A 17,034-nucleotide genomic window follows, 5' to 3' on the forward strand; every position below is an offset into this window, starting at 1 on the left:
GAAATTATAACACCTCTCAGATCTTCATTAAATATTAGTACAGTCTCTGCACTTTTATTTATTAATTGTGTTGGCCCTCCACTCACTGAATTTCGTCCTGAAAAATATGTACGGTCATGGTTAGCCAAAGGTGGACATTCTGCTGATGACAATGCAAGTCGCAAACGTGACAAAAAAATTGACGACAAATATTCAGCATTATGGAAATTATTATAAACTATGTATTCAATTTGAATTGTAAATTTTTTAAGCTTAAAATTACTTAAAATAATTAAAATTAAAAATTAATATTATAATGCTCATATTAATTTTTTAAACGTTCCGGTTCGTAAAATTTTTCATTTCGAGCACTGGCAAATTCGTAAAATAAACAAATTTTTTGACAAAAGACAAAAGTGTCGATTCATTTAAATAATTAAATTAATTTATACATTACACAAAAAGGACATTTTTAAACATGTTTAATATTCACTATATAGTTTTTAATTTAAATTAAATAAATTTCTTAAAATAATCATAATCACCTACCTAGGTAAAAAAAAAAATTGTTATTAGAATAGCCTTTTTCGATAAATGGAGAGTAAAAAAAAATTTAATTTGAACCAGTAGTTCATGAGATAAGAACGTTCAAACATTTTTTACTCTTCAGCAATATAATATTAATATAGATAATAAATATTTGTATTTTACGGTAACACAACATAAGTATAAATTCATCACTTTAAATATGTATGATTGTTTTTTATCCTTATAATAATGCTTACTAAGATATCTGTTTTTAATGAACTTATCAAATCAGATAAAGTATATATTTTAGACTTGAAAATGCACGTTCAATGGATATCTGCAATACAAAAAACTTATAAAAATAACACAGGCAAGGCACGCTTTAATTTTAGACAGCTTAAAATATATTAAATAAACAATGAGTTGCATGAGAGATATTATGTTATTTTCTTAAATATTATAGAAAAAATGAATTAGCATAATTGGACAGAATCAATATTGAGTATAACTAAAATTGCAAATGTTATTTTTGAAATAAATGTTTAATTTTATTAGATTTTTTGGTTGTTGTATGGTTCCCTGTCATTTGTCAACACATATTTAGCTGTAGAGATATACAGCTCACAAGTGATAATACGACAACGAGCAACTTAAATTGAATTAATTTTGAATTTTGTTTGACAAATTGATTTGGTATTTACTTTTGTGTCATAAATAAATAATATTTTTTTTAGCATTGTACATTTAACTCATAGTTTGAAAGTGCCCATAAATATAATGATACATATTTACTATGTTTTATTACATTATTTTAATAGATATAAGATTGAAATAATTAACTCCTATTTTATAAACATCCAGATTACTTTGTATATTTTAAAATGTATAATTTTTGTCAAATGTTATTCAAATATATCACGAATACATGTAAAAAAAAATACTTTTATGATTCTTTAGTTCTTAAATGTTACGTGGTCATAATCATGTATAAAGGTGAATAGTTATACATAATCATAACTCGAGAATTAAAATATTGAATGACTTATACAACAATTATTAATTTTAAAAGTGTTGATACATATTAATATATTACATGATATGTGCAATGAGTAAAATCACTTAAAAAAGTCACTATGAGATTTTATTTAATGCAAAATCCAAAATCAAAATAAAATATCAGCAAATTGATCATAAAATAGTTTAGTAATGTATATTCTTATTAAATATCATAAACTTCATTTATTTTTATTTTAACATTTAAGGATTAACTAATATTATTATTAAGTTTTAAAATGCAGTGAATTGTATAAAATTATGCTGTATAACATTCATAATGGTATGTTTCTAACGATCTTAGATCCCTCCAAGTTGCTACATATCCTTTACGCACTATTTTTCCACACGTTTTGCATGTCGAACTGAATAACACCAAATAACTATTGAGCCAAGTCTGTAAACAAAATAAAGATATAATTTATTATTTTGATGTTTTTAATTAAAAATAATTTTTGTTTAAAACTACCATAAATGATCGAACTGCAAAATCTGGCAATGTTGGTGAATAAAAATGTGCAGCAGCTAAATTAGCATGATCAGTTACTTCACGAAAAACATGATATCTCGAATCTTTCCAAAACTCTTGTTGTAAATTATTAGGATCAATAGGCTCATCATATCCTTTAATATTAACCAATTCAATCCTAAGTCCTTTAAATGATATAACGGCTTGTAAAATTTTACTTAAACCAACCTAAATATAAACAAAAATTTAATTAGTTTTTAGTTTTGAACATGTTTTACTTTTTAAGAAAATATTACATAAAATTACTAATCTAAATTCTAAGTAATTAATACTTAATATGGAATAAATTCAATTATTTAGTACTAATGCTAGTTTTTTAATTAAATTTTTTAAATGTTTGTTTTAGACACTAAATTTAAATATTCTTGAAAAAATCGTCTCTTTTTTATACATGTAAAATTATATGGAAAACTATAGTGGTCTCAATAAAAATTGCATAAGAAAAATCATTTTTTATTGTTACACTAAATGTGTGAGAAAAATTAGATTTTGATCGTTGGACTTGCTAAGTAACATTATGTTACTTATACATAATAACATTGTGATAAAATTTTAACCAACATTAATATCTGTTTTAAGTTTCCCAAATCTTATTTTTACTTACACACATTATTTGATGAATAATTTTAAAAAATAATTTAATATATTTCATTGAGATTACAATGGTTTTTTGGAGTAACTTATATTTTTTTTGTGAAACATTCATTAAGGTTAAATTAAATGCCAAGACACAGTGCCTTAAAATATATATATTAAAAAAAAAAAACAATCACTAAACTGCATTTTTTCAATAACATTGTCAACAATCTTAATGATATATAATATTTATTTGTTGTGTTTTACTTAAATAGTGAAGTATATAGATAATATTGAAACAAAATTACCAATAGAATAACATTTGATGCACTGGGCCTTGTTATTGTAATACTCATGTCAGGAAACATCCGATTAATATTAGTTAGTAATACATCAACAGCTCTAAAAATAATTATTAGACAACTTATTAATTAAACTAAACACAAATTATTATAAATCAATAGAATATAACAAGACATTTACTGTGGTGATATATTGTGCAAACTAGACTGTTGTTTTTTTTTATTTGTACTGGAGTTGTAAAAGGATTTTTTTAAAGAATTTTGACTTAAAATTTGTACAGCGTTTGAACTTAACTTATGTACCTGAAATCATATAACTTGGTCAATTAAACATAAAATAATGTACCTATGGTTGATTAAAATTAAAATTAAATTAAACTATGATTAACTAAAATTTGTATTACTTTGTCAAGCCATTTATGAGAAGACACGAGAGGAATGTACAATGCTTGTCGATCGGATGTGCTTTCTTGCGTTAAAAATGATGTGTTATATAATGACATAGCACCTGGAGGACTAGACAAGGACCCAACAACTTGCTCAAGATCCCTAAAAATTACAATTTATACACATTCATTTAAATTTGAGTGAATTAAATTGTAGCAATTATTAAAAATGTACTTTAAATGAACCAAACCTCATACGGAGTCCGAGTTTTCCTATCATTTCATTCATAGAATGCAAATAACGATTATTTTTTGAGTCTGTTTGTGAACCATCATCTTTTACTCCTTCATGAATTCCAATAAAAAGCTGCATTAGCTCACATCTTAATGTCTTAACAGTATTTAAGGCAACTTGCATAGAATTCAACTCCATATTGTTATCTGTGTTATATCATAAAAGCAGATGTATAAGAAAACAGAATATTAAATGGTTTCTTTTGGAGAATACAATAGTATTTAACAAGGTAAAGAAAACTGTACAAGGTACAACTAATTTATCATTAAAAATCAATATTTATTTAACGATTTGAGTAATGAACAATACTACTAAATGCATTATTTTGAAATAAAAACAATTGCCCAAAACCAATATTATCTATAGAGTATTAATTACTTAATTACTAAACAAGTATATATTTTAAATTACAATCAACACGCATTGTAAACAATTCTACAACATTTTTTTGTTGAATCACGATTAACGATAGTGTTGCTTACCGTTGCTTTTAGTGCTTCCAAGTTCTAAGTGATGAATTTGTGTGTTTCGTTGCACGTGGCCAACATAAAAATTAATAACACGACGGATTGTTGTTTACCGAGATTAATGGAATGCGAAATCGTCTTATGACCGAACCTTGTTTGAACCGAAAGATGTGTTTTGATAGGAGAAACACGTGTTTTGTTTGCGTAGACCGTGGAAAGAGGAAATTCGTGGTGACGTTTGTCTTACTTGTGCAGACTCGAAGCCTCGTGACGGAGCGTGGACGCGGTATCCGTTTATCTAAGACGTTGAGATTCACACTGTACTCTACGCAGATCGGTAAACAATATAATATAAAGGCGTTCGAATTACCGTGACGTCGGGGTGTAGATCACGATTTAGGTTTATCCACTGACTATGATAATATAATGGACTGGAGTTGTCACGATCGGTGGGGGACGGCTGCTAAAAGGTTATTCAAGCTGGGCACGGAATGTTTTCAGCGCTACCGGTGATTTTATTTGTCACCACATTTTTCATTCTTGACTGTGAGTACCTATAATATCTTTCATCATGGGGCAGACGACAGCGCAACAAGTCCTGTGGGCCAGTGTTGCCAATCGACACAGGGAGAAACCGACGAGGAGAAGGATTTTGGAGGTAGCCCACCACAGTTTCATAATAATATTACTACCAACTTGTATATTATGTTGTGTGGTGGAGGTATACCAACAATGTTGCTGTGATAGTGATACGCTCATAGAACGTAAGTGAAAATTCTAAGCTTCTATTGCCCTATCAGACACTTGCAGTGGATTGCGTACTACTTACGTGCGTAGGTATAAGTGAAGGAAGGAAATAAAGTTTCGGAACAAATGCAGTTTAGTACCCACGCGATTTTTTCGATTTTTTTTTCTCCAAAATGTGTGTTTTAAAGCACTGAACACAAAAGTCTTATTCCGAAATTCTCGCAAATCATTATTTTGGAAGTTATACCAAAAAAACTATAAAACATTCATTTTTTCAAAAATACGTGATATCTAACAAAAAAACATCAATAAACTACTTTTTGATTTTTTTTTTTTTTTAATTTTTAACAGTTAAATAATAAAATTATCAAGTATAGCGGCTCCCTTCGCCTACCGTCTCCGGTCGCATATATTATATTAATCCGCATTAATTTTATATACCGACATCAATTAAATGTAATGTATAATATATGTGTGTTGTACACATGCTTATAGTTTTTGGTTTTAAAAGTGGTTTTAATATTATCCATCACAATCTTTTACAATTTTAGTTTTAATAAGTAGTACCTAATAGAATAATAATAATGATAAATATGATCATTGATGATTTGCTAGACATTTTGAACAATATTAAAATACATAAGTTAAACGCTGTACTTAACGTCACAATTCTTACAATCATTAGTTATATTTAAAAAAAAAATAATAATTCTAATTAATTAACCAATTTGTGCGTTGACAGCAATACATAGAAATCAAATATAATATTATATATAGGTATACAACGAAATTGAAAATCAATTACAAATATTGGCCATAGTAGGTAGGTATGTGCTTTTGAAATTATAATGATTTGTGTATGAAACTTACTATATTTTAAGATAGCAAAAATTAATTATTTAATCAATTTAAATTTATATATATATGCATGTGTGACATCAGTTAGAAATTCACGATGAATAATAATAAAGACTTATTAAGTGAATTAAAAAATTAATGAATATCACAATTAAAATGGTGTGCATGCCGTGTAGAAATTCTTATGATTAACAGAGTATGATTTAGTCACAAATTAGTAATAAGTATTAATACAATGATGATTTTTTTTATTGTGTTTCTGTTACATTTGCATTGTTGAAATGAGTAATATAAAAGATATTCCTTTTATGTTTTATATATGTGTTTTTCTTCAAGGGTGTTCCTAGTTAATTTTTTTTATATACCTATATAACCGAACCTAACTAATATTACAATTATATACATATAACACATGTCATCATAAGTTCGAACAAATTACTGCTGGTAGTTGTGTAGCCTATAGGTTATTGAATAATACTGAAGACAGCATATTATATGTTTTAAGGAATTGGAATTTATTTAGTGTAACCAATGGCTTATTTTAGGTAAGGGTAGCCTAAAGGTATTGCAATAAAATAAGTAGGTAAGAAAAAAATATGATTTGCCAATTGTACTTATTAATTAAACATAGGTATCAATTAATTTTATTATATTTTAAATTTTGATACATTAAACACAATAAAATTAAAAAAAAGTTATAAAGTAGTAAAATGATACCTATTTATAATATATATATATGTATCATTTATAAATTATAATACATGTTTGCATCCCAACTACATAAAAATGATGATAAATCATACAATATTTTAAGCATAGTTACACCACTTGAGGAATTTAAATTCAATTTATTATCATATATATCACATTATATCTTTTCTTGTTTTGAAAGTTGTTTGAAATATTGCAAAAAATAATATTAATATATATAAGTCAATTGAAAGGTTAGTAAAGAAAATTAACAAATAATAGTAGAATTATGATATGAATTAAAGTAATTAAACTTGGTAATACAATATATTAGTATAATATTACATGTATGCTTTAAGAGATTTAAATTGAGTTTATTGTAGTGTTTCATGTTTACTTATTATTACTGGCATGTATATAACAACATTGTCATAAACAATTGACCCACCAAGCTCCTACTTAAACTCTCATCTATGAGTTAAATGTATTGCAATACACATGAAAAATGTCTATCCGATCTGTGCATTCAAACTACTTATATTTTTATTTATTAAAATGCTGTTTTAATAATAAAATAATATATTAAAAAATTAAATGGTGTGCATTCTCATAACAGTGTGATATACCTACCTATATTTACTGTACATTACATTATAATATACATATTATATAATAAATATAATATTTGCTTAGGTACGTTAATTTAGTAGCAATAACAATATAGGTATATAATTAATATATGACTGTAATGTAAATAATTACATTACATCATTGTTGAGAGCAAAGGATATCATTAAAGTGAGCATAATGTAGCATTATATATATATATATATATATATATATATATATATACATGTATACAGTAGTCACTCTATAGTCCCCTCGATAATTCGAAATGCCTGTCGGTGAGGCACACTCTACAATTAAAATTTTTTTCAACGAACCTCTATAATTCGATTTTCTTTAAACACGATTATGTAAGTTCATATGTATAAAAATTATGTACAATCTTTTTAACGAACTCGTAATAAAAACTAATATTCAAAATAATATTCCAATATCAGGACCTATTGTAAAAGAAAAATCTAAGTTGTTTGCTACCAACTTAAAGAGTTAAAAGAAACAAATTTTTTTATGTCAGGATTACATAAATTTTTTGAGCAATCTGAAATGGACGAAAAAAGATGCGATACAATGTTCAATGGTATCAGTAAGTTAGACAACGCTATGGAACAAATTGTGGCCAACATTTTTTCACAAAAAAAAATAACAGATTTCTTTAATAATACCTATGTAAAATATAATAACATGTATAATAAATAAATATCAATTAATAAGGGTAAAATATATTAATATATTGTATAATAAATAAATATCAATTAATAATTTTTATAATAAGTAAATGTCAAAATAAACGTAGGTACCTAATATATATATGTATTTATTTTTTTATTTTTTTTTTTTAGAACCATATATATATGTATATATATACAATTTTCCACCTATCTTTAATTCAAATTAATTTTTTTCCCACGATTATTCAAACACTCGGTAAATCGAAAACCTCTATAAATTGAATTATTAACTCGGTCCCCTGAATTTCGAATTATCGAGTGACTACTGTAATATCTATTGTCTTTTTAGAAGATTGGTTTAAAACGTTGATATATTAAAAACAATTATAATATATTATATGTATTCTGTTTGTAGGAGGTAGGTTTAAAACGTTGATATAAAATCAATTATTATATAGTAGTAGACTACTACTAGTAGTAGTAGTAGTAATACAAAGAAATATTGAAGAAAAAAATGCCAAAAATACATTTTGCCTGCTTAGGCATGGTCCAAATTTCATCGGAGCGGGATTCGATCAAGCTTTACGATGCCTACCTAATCTACTCGTAGGACTAATAAGTTAAGAAAATTAACAGACAATAGTAGAATTATAATATGAATTGAAGTAATTAAACTTGGTAATACAATATATTAGTATATATAAATATTACATGTATGTTTTAAGAGATTGAAATTGAGTTTATTGTAGTGTTTTTATGTTTACTTATTATTACTTACGTGTATGTAACAATATTGTCATAAACAATTGACACACCAAGCTCCTACTTAAACTCCTATCTATGAGTTAAATGTATTGCAATACACATGAAAAATGTCTATCCAATCGGTGAATTCAAACTACTTATATTTTTAATTATTAAAACAATATTTATGTTGTATTATTATAGTTGTGATAAAACACGATTAATATATTTTTATTATTATTAAAATCATTTTTTTTTATGATAGTAGGAATATAGATGGAATAACTCGGGAAAAGTAATATTTTTAGTTAATAAAGGTATTTGAATAATCATCAATATAATATATCCACGCGCGAAAACACGAAAAGCGATAACGGAAAGAGGGAGATACGGGAGAAAAAGCGCGTCAAGTAGAATAATGTCATGGAAGAAACGCGGAGTACAGGCAGCGCCTCCCGTGGGATTTGTCGATGACCTTAGCGTTTTATTATATAAGACTAGCTGCCATCGGAAACTCGGAGGCCCGTTGGAATCGCTGAAAGTGGATGTCGATTTTGGGGTCAAGTCGTTGGATTTATAAAAGTCGAAAGTTTATGTAGGTGATTGAGGTTAGGATTTGTGATTGTGATAAGAATTGGTGATAAGGCTTGGAGGTTTGGTGGCAATGTTTGAAAGTTTCAGCTTCAAGCAATCCGCTTCGGCCGTTGTGAGTTGGTTGGAAACAATCCCCCAGTGTTTTACCTGTGCTAGAGGTATGTAAAAATGTGTAGACCGATTGTCTAGCTATCAATCATCACCAGTGTAAGTCGATAGCCGATTGGGCAATCCACTCTTGCCTTATTTGGCTATATATGTACTGCCTTCGTTTGTACAGTGATTTAAAAGTATAGAGTCAATAGTTTGGTGTATATATTTGTCTTGCTATCAGTCATCAACGATATAAGTAAATAAATAACCAAAATAATATGGTCAATCGCATGTATTTTTTTACCATGATTCTTTTTGTTTGAGGTTCTACATTATTAATCTAAAAATTTAAATATGACGCCAGGACGATGGAACTTCTTGTCCCTCTTCTCACGACGGTCAATATCTGCCTGAAGTCGCCCGCGAACAGGATCGGTTTACCGCCGAACGGTGTTTGTGATCCCATGACGTCCCCGAGCAAACGATCGACGATCGTGAGCTGTGTTCCCGGCGACATTGGTGATTCATCCCAGACGATGAGTGCCGCCTCGCGTATCCTCTGCGCGCGCAAGGACTGCATGGTGATGTTGGATGTGTCGTCGTCGGTCAGCGTTCCAAACGGCAATCCGAACGTCGAGTGCACAGTCATGCCACCGTCCATTAGCGACGCGGCTGTCCCTGTGTATGCCACACACAATACGGATCGTCCTTGATTGCGGAGCGTCCATATGAGGCAACCGTAAAGCGTCGTCTTACAGGTACCTCCGGGTCCGTCGACGTAGAATGTTTTTGCCACGTCTCGGTTGTCGTAGACTGCCGCCATGACGCGGTCAAACACTGTTCTCTGTTCGTTATTCATGTCGGTCACTTGTTGTGCCCGGCGAGCCGCCGCGTCTATTACACTGAACAGTTGATCATCCTGTTCCGGTTCCAGTAGACGGACGTCCGGGTTGGGCAAACCGTAATCGCCGAGTATTTTTCCGTGTACCCGAAGAAGGTCTCCAATGGCGTTCAGAGTCGCCGCCCTCGCGCGGTCAACGTTCTGCAAACGGAGATTGAAGTCTTCCATCATGCTCTCCTCGTTGCTCGTGTGCAACCTTAGCGGTTCCGATGGATGGCCGTGCACCAGTATCGTGACGAAGAGATACCGAAGTTGCCGGGGAGTATCCAACGCCGCAGACTTTTCCATGCACGCATGCCATGCCTGGTTGTCTTCTATGAGAGCGATTGCCGCAGCCTCATACGTCTCATGTACGATCCCTTCGACCGTCCTTATGTCTTGGAAATACTGTGGGCCTCTACGATGAAACAGCAACAGTCATAGGTGGAATCGGTGCTGATCCATTGGGCTGACGGCATACATATGAGCCAACGTCTCGTTGGCCATCCGTCGTCGCCGCGGCGATCATCTCCTGTTCGCTTGGTTCCAAGTGTAATGTACCGGTATCTCGTGATACAGGTACTGTCTTGCCTCCTCGTCGTTTATGTTGAGTGTAAAAACTCCGTTAGTTTCGTACGACGCTGGTTAGCATCGTGTAACCGTTCTTCAGCACGTCCAGGAGCAAAGTACACAGTCTGAAGATCTTCTAGGTGGACCGGTAGTCTAATGATTGTGTGACTTCTCTTGTGCATTTCATACGTAAACAACCGCCATATACCTTCAGGCAGCCCAACGTACCGTGAGTTGACATAGCTGAAATATATAATGGTAATAACACTAATAACATTGAAAGCTGTATATGATACTATAAACTCTGTGTATGAAAACAATAAATGATTGAATCTGCTTACCTTAACAACTCATCGCCATCATGAATAGCCAAAGTGCCCAAAGTAGCAGAGCCGTGTCCCTCGAAGACGTATTTATAAAGGTAGCCGGTATTGGCTGCATCCGAGTTCCGTCCCGAGAACCTTTTTTTATACCAATTCCGTCCCTGTTAAAAAAAAAGGTATATACCAATTCCGTCCCAGTTAAAAAAAGGTATATACTAATTCCGTCCTTAATAATTTTCATAATTTAGTCGTATATATATATATATATTTTAGCGTTTTTAAGAACATATTAGCATTATATTTTAAGCATTAAAGAACTTAAATAACCGCTCTTTAATTATTATAAATTTAGTTATCTTTCCAATTTTTATATATGCTTTGCATTGTTTTCGAATGCACTTCCATCGTTCAATATCGTTATTCAACTCTTTGTGAAAACAAAATTTAAATTCATTTTTAATAATTAACATTTTACCTTTTTCATTGTACATATATTGTAGACTATCCATTTTTAATATACATTAACGAAGCACGGACACGCACAAAAAATAACGACTGAAAAGTTTATTTGGTTCAATAACTGAAATCATATTATCTTTATTTCTAATAAATTAAATAATATAATGATATAATAATAATAAATAATTTAATAATATGATATTATTAAATTCGATTATTTTGTGCGATAACTGATATCATATTATCTTTATATCTAAATAATGTGATATTGTTAAATTCGATTTGACACGGGACGGAATTGGTATATCCGTCAAAAAAACTGGACGGAACTAGTATATCTAAAAATCCAATTTTTATAATTGGGACGGAACTCGGATGCAGCCCTTCTTCTCACCTGATAAGGGTCACGCGACCATTATTCGGACGGCGGACGGCTAACCCGTTTGCTTAAAAAAATTAGGAATATCTGCAGGTTTGACTTCATAAAAACGTTGACATAAAATATTCAATTAAACTTCAGTTTTACCTTTTTTTCGATTAATTTCTACCACCTCAGCCAACATTCTTGCCTTGTCCGTCTCAATTTCTTGAAAAGTGTAGAGCAATTTTTTATCATTTCGTTTATTCGATTTTATAAGCTTCATGGTGAAACATTCGCATATACAATTCGAAACTAATACGGAATTCAATACGTATAATATAATATAAAAATACCGGTTTATGAGCGTATGTGTAACTGTCAAACTATATAGCTTATATCAATAAACTGTCATGGTCACAGTGCCGTAGCTAGAAATAGATGGGCCCCAGTGCAAATTAAATTTGTGGCCCCTTTTAAGGCGCACATTGGGTGTGAATGTAGGGGGTGCTGATATAATTGATGGTACACAGATTTGTGAGAGGCTTATAGCCCCCACAATCCACAACCCCACTAATAATATGATAAACTACATTCCAATAATTTTAAATTTTTACTTATTTATATTCTTACTTCTTAAATGTCAAATATAATTAATTACAATTTAAATTAATTTTTCTTCAATTCTTTGTATATAGTCTATACTCTATACTATAGACAAATTAATAACTAATAATAAAGTTGAAATTGTATAAATGTTAATGTAATCGCTACTCTTTATTTATTTAAGCTATTAAGCAACTATACTGTACATAATATATTATGTATTCAAAACATTTAAAAATAATTATATTATTACATGCTATTATATGGGAACCGGGAGTGTTAATTTGAAGCCTGGCGGTGCTATATTATACTAAAATAACAAAGTGCTAACGGCATTATCATTATATTATGATCTTATGAAAAAAATTGTTGTTAGCATGGATTCTTAATTCTTATATTATTTTATTTAAGTATGGGCCTCATATAACATATTAGAAATTTCAACGCGAGGCCCCGGTGCAATGGACCGCCCGCACCGCGGTTTCTACGGCACTGGTCATTTTTATATGGTTGTAATTCAAAAACTAATCACTGTAAATACTTTAAATTTTCACCAAATGTTTATGTTAGTGTTATATATATACAGTTTAATTTTCAAAAAGTTTTTGAGTTATTTATAGACCACTGAAATTTTCGATTTTTTTGAGAATTTTTTTTTGAAGTGTCGGTAAAAAAATGTTGGACGATCAAAAAAACTTGAAAATTTAATACAAGGTTCCTTATAAGCTGTTCTTATTGTAGCTAAAAAAAATTAAAAATCGTTAGTCACAATTTTTTTTTTATAAGCATTTATAGTTCAAATTTTTACGAAATATGTTGAAAACGCGAAAATTTGCAAGTAATTTTGAAGTTGAAAAATCATAAAATTTTGTGTGTTTATAACTAAGGATTAAAAATACAACACTAAGTTTTCCATAAGTTTTCCTTCAAGTAGCTATAGAGAAAACTCAAAGCATCACTATAGGAATACATTTAAGTGCGTTTGAATTTTAAATTTTTACGAAATAGCGTAACGATAACATATTTATCCTCAAACGATTTTAAATATTATTGTTATTATTCAAAAAGTATAAATAGTAGATACTTAAAATTTTACCGATTGACATTTTCTTTACATGATTTAATTTTCAAAATATTTTGACTTTTTTTGAGATATTTATAGACAACTGAAATTTTAAATTTTTCAGAAAATTATTTTTTGAAGTGTCGATTAACTTTTTTTGGCCCTATCAAAATACTTGAAAATTTAATACAAAGTACCTCATAAGTTATTCATATAGTGATTAAAAAATTACAAAAATACATAGGCACGATTATTTTTTATTAGCATTTGAAGTTCAAATTTTCACTAAATACATAAAAATTACGGCGATGTTCAAATTATCTTAGATCGAAATTCATAAAAGTTTTTCTTTTTAATTCTAAGATTTGAGAATTTAATACAAGGCTCATAATATATTTTGTCCACCAAGAAGCAGTAACCTTTTACAAGCGATTCCATTCAAAACTCCCTTCTCATACAAATCCCCTCATTTCAAACCTCGCTACCTTCACAATTCCTGGCAACCCTCCCAGGAGGCTAAAAAGGAAATGGTGTCGTGATCTCCTCAACGAGTAATCTAAAATAGCAATATATTAAAAAAAAAAATAAATAAAAAATAAAAATAAAAATATGTATATATAATATATAAAATATAACATCACCAAGTATTTCAAGTAAGGGCAGTGTTACCACTGGGTGGGTGTCGCGTCAAAATGTCGCGGTAAAAATGTCGTGTTAAAAAGATCGCAGCAAAAACGCCGCGATAAAAATGTCGCCAAAACAAAAATGTCGCAGGTAGTAATATATCGCCGTAGTCGCCGATGTGGCTCACAGTTCCGGTTTTCATTCGGTCGTAGGTATGATTAGATTAGATTAAAGTAACATAGGTAATAAAACGAAAATAAAGTTCAGTATACATATTAGTGTGTAATCTGCAACCGTAACAGAAACTCTATAATATAATATAATCTGTACATTATGGCATTTGAGTATATAATAAACCAAAAAAATGGAAAATTACTGAATTTTAATTCTTTTTTATACAAGAAAGAAAGAGAAAACGAAAATAAAATTATTTGGAAGTGCGTAGAGTATAATTCAAAGAAATTTCGCGGTCGATTACATTCATCTGGACTAAGTGTAGTTCATACTACTGAACATAACCATGTGGCCGATATTGCAAAAGTTGAAGCTAAAGAAGCAATGGCAAGACTTAAAAATATTGCAAAAACTACTCAACTTAGTACCCATTCTGTATTAGGAACACTGACATTACAGGTATATAGTTTATAAACATAGTATAAAATAATAATAATAATATATAATAATATAATAATATAATATAATATATTATAATATATATAATAATATAATATATATATAATAATATAATAATAATTATAATATATAATAATTATTTTTAATTTATGATTTTAGACCACTTCCAATATAGCTGGTCAATTTCCGAGTACAACAGGATTAAAACGAACAATTCTTAACAATTTTAAAATATCAATATAAAATATAAATGCGATAATGAACACTGCGACGAGCAGTTTGTAATCTGTGTTCGTTTTACGTATAATAGGTATTGTGTATTGTGTAGTACTACTCTGTAGTCTATAAAATCAATTTTTGGCAACATATTTTTGCATATAAATCCGAACCCTAATTATAATATATTAGTATTACCTATATTAATCATATTTTTGACATCGCGATATTTTTTTATTCGCGACATTTTAACCGCTACATTTTTATAGCGACATTTTTACAGCGACAAAATTACCGCGACATTATGACGTGTATCCCACTGGGTGACCCCTCCCATCAAGTTTTTTCATGTATTGTTTATCATTTATCTCATATTCTTATTGTTCCTAAGGAACAGATTGTATATACCGTTTAAAAATAAAAATAAATAACTTATTTATTACAACAGTCAACAAAACAATAATAAATAAAATAATAATAAATAATATATAAACTATAATTTTGCATTATGCGAAAGAAATATTAGCCATTTTGCTGTTTCACCAGCTAGACAATTTCTTTTTGAGGAAATAGTTTCCTGCAGTGGAAAAAGCTCTTTCATAAAATTTTTTTAGCAAGTTTCGAAATCATTGGGTATCTTTTACTATTTTCAGCCCACCGTGTTAATGGACAAGCATTTTTGTTGATACTATTTTCTTTTAAGTATTTTTCCTGCTCGTTTTGTTGATTGACTTCACCATTATCATTTTGAGGGAATAAAATATCTAAAGTAGATACCATAGAGTTTGGCCGATTTATAGAATTATTAACTGAAGAATCTTCAGAATTTAATTGATGCATAATAAAATCTTTTAATGTAATTCAAATATCACTATTATCATCAGTGGCGCCGAAGTCCATGTTTATGTATGGCAGCTGCCATACATATAAAAATTTGGCTGGGGGGTGGGTCTTTAGATGAAAATTAATAGGAATAGGATCACAAATTATTAAGTAATATTGCCCATTGGGCATTGAGAATATTTGGTATTAAACATCAATGTTTTCGTTGAACCCTGAACAATAAACGCTAAATAGTTCATAATAAATAATAATACAATCAATAGTAAGAACAGTAACAACTATTAGCGCAGAAATCGGTGTCAGTTGCTTAGCACTAGTCAGCAGTCAGTCATTACTTTATTAAGTATTCAGGTCAGAGTGAGCGACTTATTTGTTATTTTTGTTGAGTTTATTGTCTACTAGTGTTCATGTACTATTTCTGTTAACTGAATAGTTTATAATTAAATGAATTATTATTTAATATACTTAGTTTATATTTTTAGTTATCACTTTTTCTATTATTTTGACATTTGTCTTTTGAGTTTTGACTTTTTAAGCACGTTTATTTTTAATAATTAAAATACTTTATTACCCATATTAATATATTACATGAATGTTAATACTGCCTTATCGACTATTATTTATACATTTAAGAATTAAGTATACTTATTTTATGTACATACGTATATGGTATATCCGATATCGTATATAGAAACATTAGAAACAAATATTTTGAACAGAACAAAAATAATAATAGAAACCATCAACCAATAAAGGTATCCGCCGACCGGCGACCATCTACCCCACTACCATAATTAATTATACTACATTATTACCGTCCATCTATTATGTTATCAACAATGCAACATAGTGTCCATAAATAGCTATTGATTCCTATACTCTATAGATTGTGATACAACACTATCTTAGAAAATCAACTGCGCCTTCACTAATATAATTAGCCAGCTATTATACAAATATACTGTGGTCTGTGACATTATATAAAACTGCTTAACTGTGTTTGTTTTATGTTTAAACTTTACAAAATTATAAAGCTTTAACCAGTAACCATATTATTTAGAGTTAAATTGTCTAGTTGTGATTTGTGAAGTAAGTTACTTTATAGTTTCTACTAAAAATATTTAAATATGAGTTATATTAGTAAATGTGATTGCGGTAAATTAAGTTCTTCAATGAATGATTTAAATTGGAGTAGACATGTTAACTCATGTAAAGTACGAAAATTTAAAAGAAACTCACATGACATAAAATCTTTTTTTTCTGGAAGCAATAAAAAAAGCAAATTGTCTCACCAAATTACTGATGCAAAAAATAGTAAGTACT

At 29.3% G+C, this 17,034-nt stretch overlaps 1 protein-coding gene across 2 annotated transcripts; it reads right to left on the reverse strand.

Moving 5' to 3' along the window:
- Positions 1–1,691: 1,691 nt before the first annotated feature.
- Positions 1,692–4,662, reverse strand: LOC107171097 (mediator of RNA polymerase II transcription subunit 27-like). 2 transcript variants are annotated; one of them, XM_015521327.2, is made up of 8 exons: positions 4,486–4,662; positions 4,131–4,413; positions 3,605–3,794; positions 3,372–3,516; positions 3,149–3,270; positions 2,974–3,067; positions 2,030–2,257; positions 1,692–1,957 (listed from the first exon to the last, which is right to left on the reverse strand). In XM_015521327.2, the coding sequence occupies exons 3-8, from the start codon at positions 3,784–3,786 to the stop codon at positions 1,820–1,822; spliced, it is 909 nt and encodes a 302-aa protein (XP_015376813.2). In that variant the 5' UTR covers positions 3,787–3,794; positions 4,131–4,413; positions 4,486–4,662; the 3' UTR covers positions 1,692–1,819. The 2 variants fall into 2 exon arrangements, with proteins under 2 accessions (XP_015376813.2, XP_015376812.2); XM_015521326.2 differs by having other exon boundaries at positions 4,131–4,662.
- Between the last annotated feature and the right edge of the window lie 12,372 nt (positions 4,663–17,034).

This window comes from Diuraphis noxia, unplaced genomic scaffold, assembly GCF_037042655.1.
Source record: "Diuraphis noxia isolate RWA-SAM2 unplaced genomic scaffold, SU_Dnox_SAM2 contig0001, whole genome shotgun sequence".
Lineage (NCBI taxonomy): Eukaryota > Metazoa > Arthropoda > Insecta > Hemiptera > Aphididae > Diuraphis > Diuraphis noxia.

Excerpts from the sequence above, each read along its gene's own strand:
- LOC107171097 (XM_015521327.2), bottom strand. The coding sequence starts at position 3,786 with ATGGAGTTGAATTCTATGCAAGTTGCCTTAAATACTGTTAAGACATTA. Across the intron at positions 3,068-3,148 it reads TTGCACAATATATCACCACA|AGCTGTTGATGTATTACTAA; the intron begins GTAAATGTCTTG and ends AATTATTTTTAG. Across the intron at positions 1,958-2,029 it reads TTGCAGTTCGATCATTTATG|ACTTGGCTCAATAGTTATTT; the intron begins GTAGTTTTAAAC and ends TTTTGTTTACAG.